Source organism: Coregonus lavaretus (genome assembly GCF_964263955.1).
Source record: "Coregonus lavaretus genome assembly, contig: SUPER_35_unloc_5, whole genome shotgun sequence".
In the NCBI taxonomy this organism is placed as follows: Eukaryota; Metazoa; Chordata; class Actinopteri; order Salmoniformes; family Salmonidae; genus Coregonus; species Coregonus lavaretus.
Genome location: NW_028167177.1, coordinates 1428518 through 1445610, shown reverse-complemented (window position 1 = coordinate 1445610; position 17093 = coordinate 1428518). Strand labels below are relative to the sequence as shown.

At 41.6% G+C, this 17093-nt stretch overlaps 1 protein-coding gene across 1 annotated transcript; it reads left to right on the top strand.

Moving 5' to 3' along the window:
* The first annotated feature begins 228 nt into the window (after nt 1-228).
* LOC311110408 (uncharacterized protein) lies at nt 229-14000 on the top strand. The gene is made up of 6 exons (XM_084188956.1): nt 229-690; nt 2831-2961; nt 3162-3335; nt 11122-11283; nt 11992-12103; nt 12565-14000. The coding sequence occupies exons 1-6, from the start codon at nt 432-434 to the stop codon at nt 13521-13523; spliced, it is 1797 nt and encodes a 598-aa protein (XP_084045082.1). The 5' UTR covers nt 229-431; the 3' UTR covers nt 13524-14000.
* The last annotated feature ends 3093 nt before the right edge of the window (nt 14001-17093 follow it).

Genomic DNA, 17093 nt, shown 5'->3' with positions numbered 1-17093 from the left:
ACTGTACTTAAGTACATTTAAAACCAGATACTTTTAGACCTTTACTCAAGTAGTATTTCACTGGGTGACTTTTACTTGAGTCAATTTCTATTAAGGTGTTTTACTTTTACTCAAGTATGACCATTTAGTACTTTTTCCACCACTGCATATTTTAAAGAACAGCGCAAATACCCCTTTTTTATTTAGCCACACCCTTTGAGCTATGACGCCAACCAATAACCTCTCTTCAGTGTAAACGGAAGTAAACAATGACTAAGAACAATTTCCACGTTAGCGTTTTTATTTAGACGTTTATGAACACAATGGAACTCAAACCATGACTCATTTAACTGCACAGTATCGCATACTAACCCCAGGTAGTGTTTAGTTCGCGTTGGAGACTGGACTTGGTTGATAGATGTTATCTAGGTAGGGCTAGCGAGCTGCTAACAATGGCTAACTGTATGGTTTCTCACACTCAAATAGCCTCCATCATGGAGGTGCTAGCAAATGCAGCAGTGGCAGAGATCTGTAAACTCGTTGACGACGACTATGCTGTGTTTCGTTTGGAAATAACTCAAAGCCAGAAAGAAAACAGGGCATTGCGGAGGAAACTACAGCTACAGGAACTGAAGGTGGCGCGGGAGCGCGTTCTCGCCAATCGTCCCAGTAGTGTCAAGATCCTCGACCGATACAGAGGAATGGCAAGAGGTACATTTTGCAGAAGGCCAAGGCTGCGGGGCCTATCGCCCCGTTCCCCTTCTTCTTCAGTGGGGTTTATCGGCGGTTGGCATCCAATGTTATGGCGCATTACCGCCACCTACTGTACTGGAGTGTGGCCCAGAGACAGGGAGAATCTAAATCCTACCTACCATTTACATTTACGTAATTTAGCAGACGCTTTTATCTAGAGCGACTTACAGTTAGTGAGTGTATACATTTTTTTTCATACTGGTCCCCCGTGGGAATCGAACCCACAACTCTTGCATTGCAAACGCCATGCTCTACCAACTGAGCTACACAGGACTGTACCAGCCCCGTTGCTCTTAAAAAAGATAACAAAATATTTGAAACTATATCTAATGACGTTCTACTCAATATACTCTTTAAACGAATTTCCTCTATCCCCTTCGCCCTCATCCTAGATCTCATCCTCTCTGTTTCCCTCTGATACTGCCCACACTGTAGCAATACTGTTTCCTGACAATAATCACACTTTCCTGTTGCATGCTTTCCTATCACATTTAATGTCTTATTCAACTGGCTGTGTCCCACCCTTAATCTTGTAAAAATAGCCTCCTCTCTTCTGTCCCTTCCTATCTATCTCTATGACAACACTTGAAATAAATGCCTTCCCTTATTATCTCTATTCCACTGCTCCTGCCATCTCTGCACCATCACTGTATATGTCAGTCTTTTTGCCTCTGCCTTGCTTATTGAAACTTCAACGTCAACATCCCCACTACTAAGTGCTTGTTTAGCCAGTACATCTACTGCCTCGTTCCCTTCCACCCCCACATGGGCTGGGACTAAAGTAAATCTTATCTGAATATCCATCTGTTTAATCCTGCCATGGGTTTGTAGCACCTCATAAAGCAGGTTTTGTCTGCTACATGAGCTAAAGGACTGGAGACTCATTAACACTGTACATGAATCAGAGCAAATAACTACTCTGTCTTGTTTGACTTCCTCCACCCACTGCAAGGCCAACAGTATGGCCATTAGCTTCACTGTATATACAGCCAGATGATCTGTAATACGTTGCCTGACTTCCACCCCACATTCCTGCACTACAAATGCTGACCCAGTACGTCCTGTCCTTGGATCTTTTGAACCATCTGTGTAAATGGCCACAAAATCCTGATAGACAGTATCCAGACGTCTCTTAAACAAATCGCCCCGTTCCCCTCTGCGCATGTGTTAACCAAGAGTGGAAGAGGCGAAGCAAGAGGTTTTTCTCAACCCAAAATCTGGCCACGAAAATAAGCCCAGGAAGTGAGGCATTTTTGTATGGAGGTAAATTAGTGTCGAATTTGGTCAACATAAAATGTAATTGCTAATTTGCTACGTGAGGCTTCTATTGATCAAATAAGTGTTGTAATGGTTAGGTTGTTACCAATGCACTGATATAAGTGGACGCCACGTGGCATTTCTGGAAATTTTGAATATCAGAGTTGTGCCTGTTGTCATAGAGATAGATAGAGGACTCATCATGGATATAACACATTTTAGAATGGACATTGCCATTGAGGGCTTGCACCATTTAAAAGTAGTCAACTGTGTGGGGATTCCTATGAGTTGGGAGCAATCAGCCGATGAAGAAGAAGAAAATGGACTACTTTAATATAAATGGAGATAGCCTCAATGGTGCTGCCCATGCTGTCACAGACGCTATAATGAGTCATCTATATATCTCTATTGGCTAGAATGGTCCCACCTGATCTCGCCTCCTCCCGCCTGCCTTCCATCTTTGAGGACATGTATTTATATTATCAGAGCCGTCACTCGAATATCTTGTCAATATAATAGACAATCTTTGGTTAACCAGAATTGGGTCTTGGTCAGTTTTTGGATTGTATGCAGTAATTCCCCTGATTACTTAGCTATCTTGCAGAAAGACACAATATCATATTCTAACCAGATTCTTCATTTACTGCATTTCCTATTATTTACTCATTGAAAACAATAAGATGCTTGGAACATAATACATCAATCAATAAATAGTATAACAAGAAGTTATGAGAAGTGTTACCTTACCTAGAATTCTAAAACTGTCAACAGTGTACAATATAGCGTTGAGCATTGACAGTAGCTAACCTAACCACCTTTTTTCCCCCAATCACTCTCTCAGGTGAAGGACATCTCACTGGAGGCTACAGGAGCTTTGTGAAGCCAGCGGGACACAATACATGGAGAGATGACCAACCAATCACTGTTGATGAGGGAAGTGGAACCTCAACCCAGCACGTTTTAGTGATAGAGGTTAGTGTAATAGTTTTACATCAAATTTACAGTGCATTAAATGTGGCTAGTTTATTTCAGAAAGGCTCCCCTCAGCTATTCACTTGCTTACATGTACATCCTTATTTATCTGCCATAGGGGAGCTTGTGAGACTTCCCTAGGACATTGTTATCCAATTCAACCCATGTACCGGTAATAACCTCCTCTCTTTTTGTGTCAGTCTGTAGATGCAGAGGCTGCAGGTCCTGGGGTTAAGCTGGAGAGGTCTGAAGGAGAGGAGGACCCACGGCACAGCAGAGACATCCAGATTGAAGTGGCTGGAGCGCCCCCTGTAGCCACGGAGGACCCAACCACCTCCCCAGCGCCGCCCAGGACCCGAGGCAACATCACGGAGGTCAGTGGAACGCCGAACGCCGTCCTCAAGTCAGAGACCGACACCAAGACTTTAACTGTAACACACAGGCTCTTACACACAGGATCTGACCACAGATCAGACCCAGAGAGACTGGGGCTGGGGAGACTGGGCTGTCCTCCTGCTCCCGGCTCAGAGTATTTACCGGTATTTCACCAGAGCCAGAGGATGGTTCATTCCCGTGGGGATGGTGATGGTGACGCGTTAAACACTGCCGGTGATGATCCGTCTTGTTCTTACGCTACAGAGATGGACCCTGGCAACATGCCCTTGGGTTTAGAGACACAGACTGATCTGTCTAGAGAAGACTGGAACCGGTACAGTAGTAGTTTATACTCTGAAGGGTGCCTAGATAAGAAAGGGGAGGTTATAGTGATAGATGAGGTGAGTGTGAAAGTGGAGGGTGACGCTCCTCCCACATGGAATGCAGATAGTCACCTAGGAGACGGACACTCACAGGGCACAGATTTCTTAGATTACAGGGAAAGCTTAGAGTCAAATCCAAATGTCTCGACCCACTCCCCTTTACACACGTTCAGGGATCGCGACCAAGTGTCAATGTCGATGGTGCCTTCCGATTCACATGGCCGTGTCCTTTTCGATCAGGTATTGAACTCAAACGACAGGGCTAGAGCCCAGGCTCGAGGAGGAGGAGGAGCCACATCAGGCAATAGTAAAGAAAAGCGGTTCCTCTGCACGTTCTGTAACAAAGGCTTCAGCTGCTCCCAGAATGTGGAGATCCACCAGAGGGTCCACACAGGGGAGAAACCCTTCAGTTGTACCCAGTGTCATATGCGCTTTGCCCAGGCTGGCCACCTGAAGAGGCACCAGAGGGTCCACACAGGGGAGAAACCCTATAGCTGCCCCCAGTGTGAGAAGAGGTTCTCCCGCCAGGACCAGCTGAAGATGCACTTGAAGGTCCACACAGGAGAAAGGCTGTTTGCTTACAAACGCACTGCGGGAAGAGGTTCTCAAAGAGGCTCTACCTCAGGATGCACCAGCAGAAAAACCATTCCACTCTATAACATAGAAAGTAACCATTCCACTCAATAGCTTCTGACGTTTAGATCAAACGGCGCATTAACGACAGAGGAATTTTCAGCAGAAAAGATCCACAGATGCATTTGGAATAACGAGAGTAACAGATTTCAGTGTTGAACATTCCTGGGTAGAATATTGCATCCAGACATTGAGATATACAGTGGGGTCAAAAATGATTGACACACTTGATAAAGATCAGCAATAATGACTGTATAAAATATAAATTCAAATACTGAGCTATATTATATGTAATAAAAAAAAAATATATATAATTGATATATTATTTTATACTAATAAAATTGCTCCAGGAGAAAGAGATTTTGTTTAACAAGTAATACTTTTGTTTCAAAAAGGTAGTGGTCAAAATTATTAACACCCCTAAAGATTCTTAGATAAAGTGGTCAAAAGTTTGATATTTGGTCCCGTATTCCTAGCACGCAATGTCTAAATCAAACTTGTGACTTTACAAACTTGTTGGATGCATTTGCAGTTTTGGTTGTGTTTCAGATTATTTTGTGCCCACTAGAAATTAATGGTAAATAACCTTTTACTGCAGTGGGCTAAATCTTGGTCACACAGAGTGTTTCTAGATAGTCTTAAACAAATCTACTTTGAAACAAAAGTATACACCTCACACACATGGTTATGGGTTTAAAAAAAGAAGATACTTGTACCATGTCAGATATAGAATTTAATTGTATAAATGTTTGGCTTTGCATCCCAATATTACACTGAAATATAACAAAACCGTTTGAAATAGAAACACCGGATTTGACGGTAAAAAAAAAAAAAGTGTCTATTAATTATGAAATTATGAAAAATATTAATAACATTCCACCCATGAGGCCACTAGAGGGCGATTTGGTCAGTTGACTGCAGGAATTAAGTATTTTGTCCCATATTTATAGCATGCCATGACTACATCAAGCTTGTGACTCTACAAATTTGTTGGATGCATTCGCTGTTTGTTTTGGTTGTGTTTCAGATTATTTTTGTGCCCAATAGAAATGAATGGAAAATAATGGAGTGTCATTTTGGAGTAACTTTTATTGTAAATAACAATAGAATATGTTTCTAAACACTTATACATTTGTGTGCATGCTACCATGATTACGGATGATCCTGAATGAATCGTGAATGATGAGGAGTGAGAAAGTTAGTGTCAAAGATCATACCTCCAAGACATGTTCTCCTCCCCTGTTATTGGTAATGGTAAGAGGTTAGCATGTCTTGGGGGTATGATCTTTGACCCTCTGTATCTTTCTCACTCATCACCATTCAAGATTCATTTAGGATTATCCATAATCATGGTAGCATCCACATGAAGGTAGAAGTGTTTAGAAACATATTCTATTGTTATTTACAATACAAGTGAATCCAAGTGAATCCAAAATTACACAATGCATTATTTATCATTTATTTCTATTGGGCACAAAACACATTTTTCCCCAAGACACTTTTAATGAGAAAATGAATGCAGTTTGTCAAGTTCATGCTGAATTTTTGTTGAGACGTGTATGTGTGGTTTTCATATGGTGTATTAAGATTTTTTAAAAAGTTTAATAAACACAAAATGGGACTTTTCATTCTAAGATTTTCATTGAGACTCTCTTTAATATACATCACATCTGGGCCCCTATCCACAAAGCATCTCAGAGTAGAATATTGGTCGTAAGTGCTGAGAATAGAGACATTTTACTCCTACTCTAATGGGTAGAAATAAAAGCTATGCATGAAGCCTCTTTAGTGATAAGAGTCCCGCCTAGTCGACAGATATATAGAAGACCTGAGTTGTCCTAATCAGTTAACAGTTACCAGCAAGTGTCTTGATAATAGAAAAAGGCAGAGAGTCAGTGGTTCCTGCACCACATGCAATTTCTTTGGAGTTGTTGAAAGAATGTTTTGATATTTCTATATGATCAATCCATAAATAATCTAGACCTACATGCAACAGTATCTCTTGCGCTTTTGACAATGATTTCACAAGGCCTAATTCACAATATACAAATACTTATAACCACTAGGCTAATAAATAAACATGTTTTTCTTTCAATTATTTTATTACCTACAATCATGTTATTTCAAGTTATATCTTTGGAGCGCAATATCACGTTGTTAAAAAAGATGCCTAAATTGGGCATGCCTATACAGTGAGGGAAAAAAGTATTTGATCCCCTGCTGATTTTGTACGTTTGCCCACTGACAAAGACATGATCAGTCTATAATTTTAATGGTAGGTTTATTTGAACAGTGAGAGACAGAATAACAACAAAAAAATCCAGAAAAACGCATGTAAAAAATGTTATAAATTTATTTGCATTTTAATGAGGGAAATAAGTATTTGACCCCTCTGCAAAACATGATTTAGTACTTGGTGGCAAAACCCTTGTTGGCAATCACAGAGGTCAGACGTTTCTTGTAGTTGGCCACCAGGTTTGCACACATCTCAGGAGGGATTTTGTCCCACTCCTCTTTGCAGATCTTCTCCAAGTCATTAAGGTTTCGAGCCTGACGTTTGGCAACTGACGTTTGCTCTCCCCGTCGCCCCAAGATGAATGGTTTTGACCACTAAAGTTACATGTCATTTGCGGAGTGTATGATCATGAGCCAAGTCATATAAATGTAGCCTATAATTTCACTTCCCCTGTGAGAACTACGAGCACGGGCTGAATTGGCTTTGCTGTACCGCAGCGGAAGCCTGCCAGCACCCTACCTACCAAAGGTTGCACTGTGTCCATTTACAATGTCGAAAAACGTGTCGGCAATTTATGGAAGATGTCAAATCTTTGGAGATAACAATAGATGGTGAAGTCAAAGATAGTCCAGTGGTTTCCATCTGTGGTGAAGGTTTCCCTAAATCAATGCTTATGACAAATCCAGCTCCAGAACCAGCCATTGAGCCAGTTGGCTAATCTTTTGAATACGGTGTAGTTAAAAAAAAACACACACAACAACAGATAACAATAGCTAGCTAGATAAGGTTAGCAAGATACAGTGCCCTCCGTAATTATTTGAAGCATCTTTTCATATTTTTGCTATATACTCCAACAGCTTGGATTTGAAATCAAACAATGACTACGAGGTTAAAGTGCAGACTGTCAGCTATAATTTGAGCGTATTTTCATCCATATCGGTTGAACCGTTTAGAAATTACAGCACTTTCTTTACGTAGTCCCTTCATTTTAGGGGACCAAAAGTATTGGGACAAATTGACTTATATGTGTATTAAAGTAGTAAACAGTAAGTATTTGATGCCATATTCGTAGCACGCCATGACTACATCAAGCTTGTGACTCTACAAATTTGTTGGATGCATTCGCTGTTTGATTTGGTTGTGTTTCAGATTATTTTGTGCCCAATAGAAATGAATGGTAAATGTATGTACAGTGGGGGAAAAAAGTATTTAGTCAGCCACCAATTGTGCAAGTTCTCCCACTTAAAAAGATGAGAGAGGCCTGTAATTTTCATCATAGGTACACGTCAACTATGACAGACAAATTGAGAAAAAAAATCCCTGAAAATCACATTGTAGGATTTTTAATGAATTTATTTGCAAATTATGGTGGAAAATAAGTATTTGGTCACCTACAAACAAGCAAGATTTCTGGCTCTCACAGACCTGTAACTTCTTCTTTAAGAGGCTCCTCTGTCCTCCACTCGTTACCTGTATTAATGGCACCTGTTTGAACTTGTTATCAGTATAAAAGACACCTGTCCACAACCTCAAACAGTCACACTCCAAACTCCACTATGGCCAAGACCAAAGAGCTGTCAAAGGACACCAGAAACAAAATTGTAGACCTGCACCATGCTGGGAAGACTGAATCTGCAATAGGTAAGCAGCTTGGTTTGAAGAAATCAACTGTGGGAGCAATTATTAGGAAATGGAAGACATACAAGACCACTGATAATCTCCCTCGATCTGGGGCTCCACGCAAGATCTCACCCCGTGGGGTCAAAATGATCACAAGAACGGTGAGCAAAAATCCCAGAACCACACGGGGGGACCTAGTGAACGACCTGCAGAGAGCTGGGACCAAAGTAACAAAGCCTACCATCAGTAACACACTACGCCGGCAGGGACTCAAATAGTGCAGTGCCAGACGTGTCCCCCTGCTTAAGCCAGTACATGTCCAGGCCCATCTGAAGTTTGCTAGAGTGCATTTGGATGATCCAGAAGAGGATTGGGAGAATGTCATATGGTCAGATGAAACCAAAATATAACTTTTTGGTAAAAACTCAACTCGTCGTGTTTGGAGGACAAAGAATGCTGAGTTGCATCCAAAGAATACCATACCGACTGTGAAGCATGGGGGTGGAAACATCATGCTTTGGGGCTGTTTTTCTGCAAAGGGACCAGGACGACTGATCCGTGTGAAAGAAAGAATGAATGGGGCCATGTATTGTGAGATTTTGAGTGAAAACCTCCTTCCATCAGCAAGGGCATTGAAGATGAAACGTGGCTGGGTCTTTCAGCATGACAATGATCCCAAACACACCGCCCGGGCAACGAAGGAGTGGCTTCGTAAGAAGCATTTCAAGGTCCTGGAGTGGCCTAGCCAGTCTCCAGATCTCAACCCCATAGAAAATCTTTGGAGGGAGTTGAAAGTCCGTGTTGCCCAGTGACAGCCCCGAAACCTGAAGGATCTGGAGAAGGTCTGTATGGAGGAGTGGACCAAAATCCCTGCTGCAGTGTGTGCAAACCTGGTCAAGACCTACAGGAAACGTATGATCTCTGTAATTGCAAACAAAGGTTTCTGTACCAAATATTAAGTTCTGCTTTTCTGACGTATCAAATACTTATGTCATGCAATAAAATGCAAATTAATTACTTAAAAATCATACAATGTGATTAAAAATTACAGACCTCTACATGCTTTGTAAGTAGGAAAACCTGCAAAATCGGCAGTGTATCAAATACTTGTTCTCCCCACTGTATATCGTGGATTAATTACACAAAAAGTGAAATAGTTCAAGCCTGTATTTGTTTTAATCTTGATGATTACGGTTTACAGCTCATGAAAACCCCAAATTCAGTATCTCAGAAAATTAGAATATTGTGAAAAAGTTCAATATTGTAGACTCAAGGTGTCACACTCTAATCAGCTAACTAACTCAAAACACCTGCAAAGGTTTCCTGAGCCTTTAAACGGTCTATCAGTCCAGTTCAGTAGGCTTCACAATAATGTGGAAGACTGCTGACTTGACAGTTGTGCAGAAGACAGTCATCAACACCCTCCACAAGGAGGGAAAGCCTCAAAAGATCATTGCTAAAGAAGCTGGCTGTGTACAGAGTGCTGTATCCAAGCATATTCATGGAAAGTCGAGTGGAAGGAAGAAGTGTGGTAGGAAAAGGTGCACAAGCAACAGGGATAACCGGAGCCTTGAGATGATTATCAAGCAAAGGCCATTCAAAAATGTGGGGGAGCTTCACAAGGAGAGGACTGAGGCAGGAGTCAGTGCATCAAGAGCCAACACGCCCAGACGTATCCAGGAAATGGGCTACAACTTTCGCATTCCTTTTGTCAAGCCACTCCTGAACAAGAGGCAACGTCAGAAGCGTCTTACCTGGGCTAAGGAGAAAAAGAACTGGTCTGTCGCTCAGTGGTCCAAAGTCCTCTTTTCAGATGAAACTAAATGTTGCATTTCATTTGGCAATCAAGGTCCCAGAGTCTGGAGGAAGAGTGGAGAGGCACAGAATCAAAGTTGCTTGAAGTCCAGTGTGAAGTTTCCACAGTCAGTGATTCATCAAGTCCAAAGTCAACTCAGCCGTCTACCAGGAAATGTTAGAGCACTTAATGCTTCCTTCTGCTGACAAGCTTTATGGAGATGCTGATTTCATTTTCCAGCAGGACTTGGCACCTGCCCACACTGCCAAAGGTACCAATACCTGGTTCAATGACCATGGGATTACTGTGCTTGATCGGCCAGCAAACTCGCCTGATCTGAACCCCATAGAGAATTTATGGGGTATTGTCAAGAGGAAGATGAGAGTCACGAGACCCAACAATGCAGACGAGCTGAAGGCTGCTATCGAAGCAACCTGGGCTTCCATAACACCTCAGCAGTGCCACAGGCTGATCGACTCCATGCCACGCCGCATAGATGCAGTGATTCATGCAAAAGGAGCCCCAACCAAGTACTGACAGCATGTATAAGAACATACTTTTCAGAAGGCCGACATGTCTGTATTACATTTCCTTTTTTCACTGGTCTTATGTCATATTCTAATTTTCTGAGATACTGAATTTGGGGTTTTCATGAGCTGTAAGCCGTAATCATCAAGATTAAAACAAATACAGGCTTGAACTATTTCACTTTTTGTGTAATTAATCCACGATATATATGAGTTTCACTTTGTCAATTGAATTATTGAAATTACTTAACTTTTCCACAATATTCTAATTTATTGAGCTGCACCTGTATACCTACACATACCCACAGACTTACAAAAACCTACGGTACATGTCAAAATAGTTTAGTCAGGTTTGTCTGATGATGACTTTTGACTTATCACAGCTGATTTATTTTTACCCACATCATATTTATGTCCCCAATGATGGGTTTAACAATAATGAAGTCATTCTGTAACTACAGTATAGGACTCAAACGTAGTGGGAATGGGAAAACAACTTCATGTTGAAAGTGTGTTTATTATCTCTGTGTGTGTGTATATGTACCTGAGGGAGTGTATGTCTGTGTAATCTGTATCACCTCTCTCTTCCAGGAGGAGGAGGGTCCAGAGGTGCTGCTGGTGAAGGTGGAGGGGTGTGAGGAGGGTCTGGGGAACCCTGAGGGGACCATGGTCATAGATGACAACCAGACTACACCTCCTGAACCCACAGAGGAACCAGCTGAGCAGCACAGGACCACACACAGTCTCACTGAGGTGAGCCCACTGTGAACTACTGTCTGTATCCACAAGGAGTGCTGATCTAGGATCAGTTTAGCCTTTTAGATCATAATGAATACGATTATTTGGAAAGTTCCTAGATCAACACTCCTACTCTGAGACCCTTTGTAGATAAGGGCCCAGGTCTTCATTAATTTTGTCTTAAGTGTGGGACCATGCCTTTGAATTATCAAACCATTAAAGAGATAGTTCGGGATTTTGGCATTGAGGACTGGAAGTCTTCGGTTACAGCTAGCATGCTAGGGGTACCTGAAGACTTCCATTCTTTGTGCTAAGCTAGTTAGCATTGGCTCACAAAATTACCTCTAACTTTGTTAATACTGGACGCAGATACATAATAATCGTATTCACAAGTTCATCTGACTCTGGGGAAGTTTAAGAATGTCTGCTAAATGACTAAAATATTACATTTACATTTACGTCATTTAGCAGACGCTCTTATCCAGAGCGACTTACAAATTGGAATATAAATGTAGATAATGGGCTTCATTGCCAAAATCCTGAACTATCCCTTTAAAGAGTGTCATGTAATCAAATCAACTAACACTTTTGCATAGTATGAAATCAACATGTTTACATAATACTCATAGCAATGCCTCATTGCCCAATCAGAAGATGATGCATAGAAGGGTGCTGATATCAGATTTCTTGATCCAACATCCTCTCACTCTGTATCTCTTACAGTCAGTAGACATGGAGGATGGGAAGCCTGATCTGCTGCTGGTCAAAGAGGAGACAATAGAAGACGGACCAGAAAGTATTGATCTGTTGAGTGGACTAAAGATGGGGGAGCAAGGTAAGGGAGACATACACAGAACATAATAGATATACTTCAATGGGAATAGTGATGCATCTACATAAAATCAAATCAATACAACTTACACTCAGTGACCAGTTTATCTAGTACTGGGTCGGACCGCCCTTCGCCTCCAGAACATCCTGAATTCTTCGGGGCATGGATTCTACAAGGTGTGGCATTAAAATGTTGCTCAATTGGTATGAAGGGACCTAATGTGTGCCAGGAAAATATTCCCCACACCATTACACCACCGCCACCAGCCTGTACCGTTGACAGGATGGGGACATTGACTCATGCTGCTGACGCCAAATACCTAATACCTAATAAACTGGCCACTGAGTGTATGTTTACATACTAAAACAAACATTATAATGTATGAACTTGACCAGGTAAAAACTCCATATGTAGAGTTCTCTCTGCCATGTTTGTAAAGTCTATTTTGTAACCTCTTCCTGCAGGTGGTTGGCTGGAGGCTAACAGAGGAGACTGGGCGACCATCTTGGATTCCCAGACCCAGATGGGTGCAGCCAAGGGCCCAGGGTACGACATCACTGAGCAAGCCAGGACCAGAGGAGACATAGTGAAGGTCAGTGGATTGGACAGCGTCCTCAACTCTGGGCTGGGGAACAACACTGTTAACCAGAAACTGACAATGGAACACAAAACAACATCCAAACTTAGTCTCCATGACAACAGACTGCCTGAGACCAGGGCTAGACGTAGATTTGGTCTGCAGGGACAGGGAGGTGTCCGAATGCAGCTGGAGAGAACAGACACAGACTCGGCTAGTGATGCTCCATCCTGTTCCTATAGTTGTGATTCAGAGAGACTGATGGCACCTCAGGTTAACCCCCTAACAGGTGCTGCCTTCAGCCTGCCTTCTATAAGATCTATCAACTGGAACATGGACTCTGCGACAACACAGACACACCCTGGCCTTCATCCTCCTCACACTCTCCTTATGTTAAACCAGACGCCAGACAATGCCAGTGCCTCAACACTAAATGGCACAACAATCCCATTGAAAAATTACAGTAGTAGTAACGCTTTCAGTTGTTCCGGTGGCAAAGAGAAGCGCTTCCCGTGTTCGTTCTGTGGGAAAGTCTTCGGTTTCCCTAAGCAGGTGGAGATCCACCAAAGGATGCACACGGGGGAGAAACCGTTCGGTTGCCACCTGTGCCGGGCCAGATTCTCCCACTCGTCCAGCCTGAAGAGGCACCAGAGGGTCCACACAGGGGTGAAACCCTTCAGCTGTACCCAGTGTCAGATGCGCTTTGCCCAGGCTGGTCACCTGAAGAGGCACCAGAGGGTCCACACGGGAGAGAAGCCGTTCGTCTGTACGCACTGCGGGAAGAGGTTCTCAGAGAGGAGCTACCTCAGGATACACCAGCAGAAAATGCACAGGGCCCAAGTATAGAGTATAGTGACATGTAATGTAGTTAGTTTGTTTGTAGTTAATTCTGTTGGTTTTGGATGTAGTAGGGAACTGGATGAGGTGAACTGAGGAAAGAATGAGTATAATGAGGCAGAGTAGATGATATGGTGATGGTTGGTGTGATGGTATCTGTAAAACTGCTTCACTGATGAAGATTGACAACATTGTCCCTTTATAGGTTGATACTGGTGTTTTATAGTGAGACAAGGATGGTGCCTTAATTCATGTTTACTTGACATGTAGTGAAGATGTGTGTAATGTAATGTTGAACCTTTTCCAAAGTATTCTAAAATAGATTTTATCAAAGCGAGGGTACAACATTTACAGAAAAGGTCAAGTGTTACCATAGTGAGAAGTTATTCTATTTGTCACGTATCGTTTTGTGCCAAAAAAGTACTGTACTTAAAAGTTATGAGCACATTACCATTTTGTTTAAATTAAATACAAAATTGAATCTGTGCTGACTGACTCTGTTATTTTTGTATCATTGCAGGGATTGAGTTTCCCTTATCTCAGACTAACAAAAACATTATTCTTGAATTAACACATATGGATTTTTTTTTTTTTGAATGAACTCCAATAGCTCCATATTGTTACGTACTTAAATCACAGTTGTCTGAATACCCATACTTGTGTCCTAAATAGCAGGTCCTTTTGAGTATGTGAAAAAATTAAGTTTAATAGCATAGCCGCGGGAAGTAGGGGTGCTGAGGGTGCTGCAGCACCCTCTGATAAATTGAAGAAAAAATCAATAACAAATTAAAAAACATTTCCACTAAATTAGTGAAGTAGGCCTTTATTACTCCCCTGGTTGACAGCACCCCAACCCCAAAACATCTTGCCACAGCCATATTTAATAGTTTGCGACATTTAGAAAATGTAGTATACTTTAAATGCCCGGATGTCATACTAATTTTGGCTTTGATAACAGCTGATCAATTAGATATGGGGATGCGCTACCGAAATCAATGAATTGCAGGAAACAACGCAATCCCGCTTGACGCATTCTCAGTATGCGAAACTAGAACTAGAATCTAGAATCTCTTTTTTAATGTTTCTGCACATAATAATGTGCACACTAATGAAGCAGCTCACTGTTTGCGTGTCAGTGTTTTTTTTCGTAGAACAAACGAGAAAAGCAGGATCAAGGGAATCATCGTGTAATGTGACCACCCACGTCCTGGGGTTGAGGATGGATGGAATGAAAGATTTGGGACAAGGAAATCGCAAAATGTAATTACATCCAAGTTGTTAAATTTTTTTAGTAAACACAGTATTACCATTAAAGGTTCCATCATGCTTCTCTTTTCTGCTGTGAACCCCCTTTTTATGTCAAATATGTTAGGATAGAAGCTTATACTCAACAAAAAGAAGAAGAAACTGTATTATGAAGCCAAGATCAATGATATAAAGAATGATGGAAAAAATACTTTTGAGTACTTTAAATAAAATGATGGGCAGAAAGACATTCAACTCCATCTTTCATCGAATCAGATGGCTTATTCATCACAAAAACGATTTGATGTTGACAATTCTTTTAGTGATTACTTCATTTGCAAAGTGGGCAAACTTAGGCAGGAAATGCCAACAACGAAAAGTGAGCCATCGCACTCATGCATAAAAAAACAAATAATGAAAGAAAAGCAATTCCAAATTTGAATTTGTTAAAGTTAGTGTGGGAGAGGTGGAACAATTATTGTTATCGATCAATAATGACAAACCTCCTGGCATTGACAACGTAGATGGAAAGCTACTGAGGATGGTAGCTGACTCTATAGCCACTCCTATCTGTAATATATTTAATCTGAGCCTAGAGGAAAGTCTTTGTCCTCAGGAGGGAAGAAAAAGTCATTCCTCTACCCAAGAGTGGTAAAGCAGCTTTTACTGGTTTAAACAGCAGACCTATCAGCTTGCTGCCAGCTCTTAGCAAACTGTTGGGAAAAATGGTGTTTGACTAAATACAACGTTATTTCTCTGTAAACTAATTAACAGACTTTCAGCATGCTTATAGAGAAGGGCACTCAACATGTACTGCACTGACACAAATGATTGAGGATTGGTTCAAAGAAATGTATAATAATAAGATTGTGGGAGCTGTAGATTTCAGTGCAGCCTTTGATATTATTGATCATAACCTGTTGTTGAGAACTTATGTGTTATGGTTATTCTACCACTGCCATATCATGGATTCAGAGCTATCTTTCTAATAGAACTCAGAGGGTTTTCTTTAATGGAAGCTTCTCTAATGTCAAACATGTAAAGTGTGCTGTACTGAAGGGCAGCTCTCTAGGCCCTTTACTCTTTTCTATTTTTACCAATGACCTGCCACTTGCATTAACAAAGCATGTGTGTCCATGTATGCTGATGATTCAACCATATACGCATCAGCAACCACAGCTAATGAAGTCACTGAAACCCTTAACAAAGAGTTGCAGTCTGTTTTGGAATGGGTGGCCAGTAATAAACTGGTCCTGAACATCTCTAAAACTAAGAGCATTGTATTTGGTACAAATCATTCCCTAAGGTCTAGACCTCAGCTGAATCTGGTAATGAATGGTGTGGATGTTGAACAAGTTCAGGAGACTAAATTACTTGGTGTTACCTTAGGTTGTAAACTGTCATGGTCAAAACATATAGATTCAATGTTTGTAAAGATGGGGAGAGGTCTGTCCGTAATAAGACCTAGTTAAGCTGCAGCTGGCCCAGAACAGAGCGGCACGTCTTGCTCTTCATTGTCAGAAGGCTTATATAAATACTATGCATGTCAGTCTCTCTTGGCTAAGAGTTGAGGAGAGACTGACAGCATCACTTCTTCTTTTTATAAGAAACATTAATGTGTTGAAAATTCCAAATTGTTTGCATAGTCAACTTACACACAGCTCTGACACACACACTTACCCCACCAGACATGCCACCAGGGGTCTTTTCACAGTCCCCAAATCCAGAACAAATTCAAGAAAGCGTACAGTATTATATAGAGCCATTATTGCATGGAACTCCCTTCCATCGCATATTGCTCAAATGAACAGCAAACCTGGTTTAAAAAAACAGATAAAGCAACACATCAAGGCACAAAGCCTCTCCCCTATTTGACCTAGATAGTTTGTGTGTATGTATTGATATGTAGGCTACGTGTGCCTTTTTGTAATACTGCGTTTAGATGAGGGACGCAAAAACCGTCATACCAGTCGGCATAGCGGGACAAGAAAGCAAGAAAGATGGTTATGGCAAAAGCAAGCCAGCACAACAGTATGCGTTGCTATGGTGATTTCAGTAAACAAACAGTGCAAACCAACATCCGGTAGAAAACAACGCTATGGAATATTTTAACTCTGGCAGCAAGTCCCGTCTCCTGTGGCGGCTGACGGCATTCACCGCCAGCCACATCAGCATTTACCATTATGCTCTCATTGAAAACAATGACATCCGGTTTGACGTCTACCGTCTACCTCGTACCATGAAAACACAGCATAACTGTGGTGGAGAGCATGAAGCACAATCCTTGGAGAAATAGAAAAAGGTTGCTAAAATCAGGGCAGTTGAGAAAGTCTC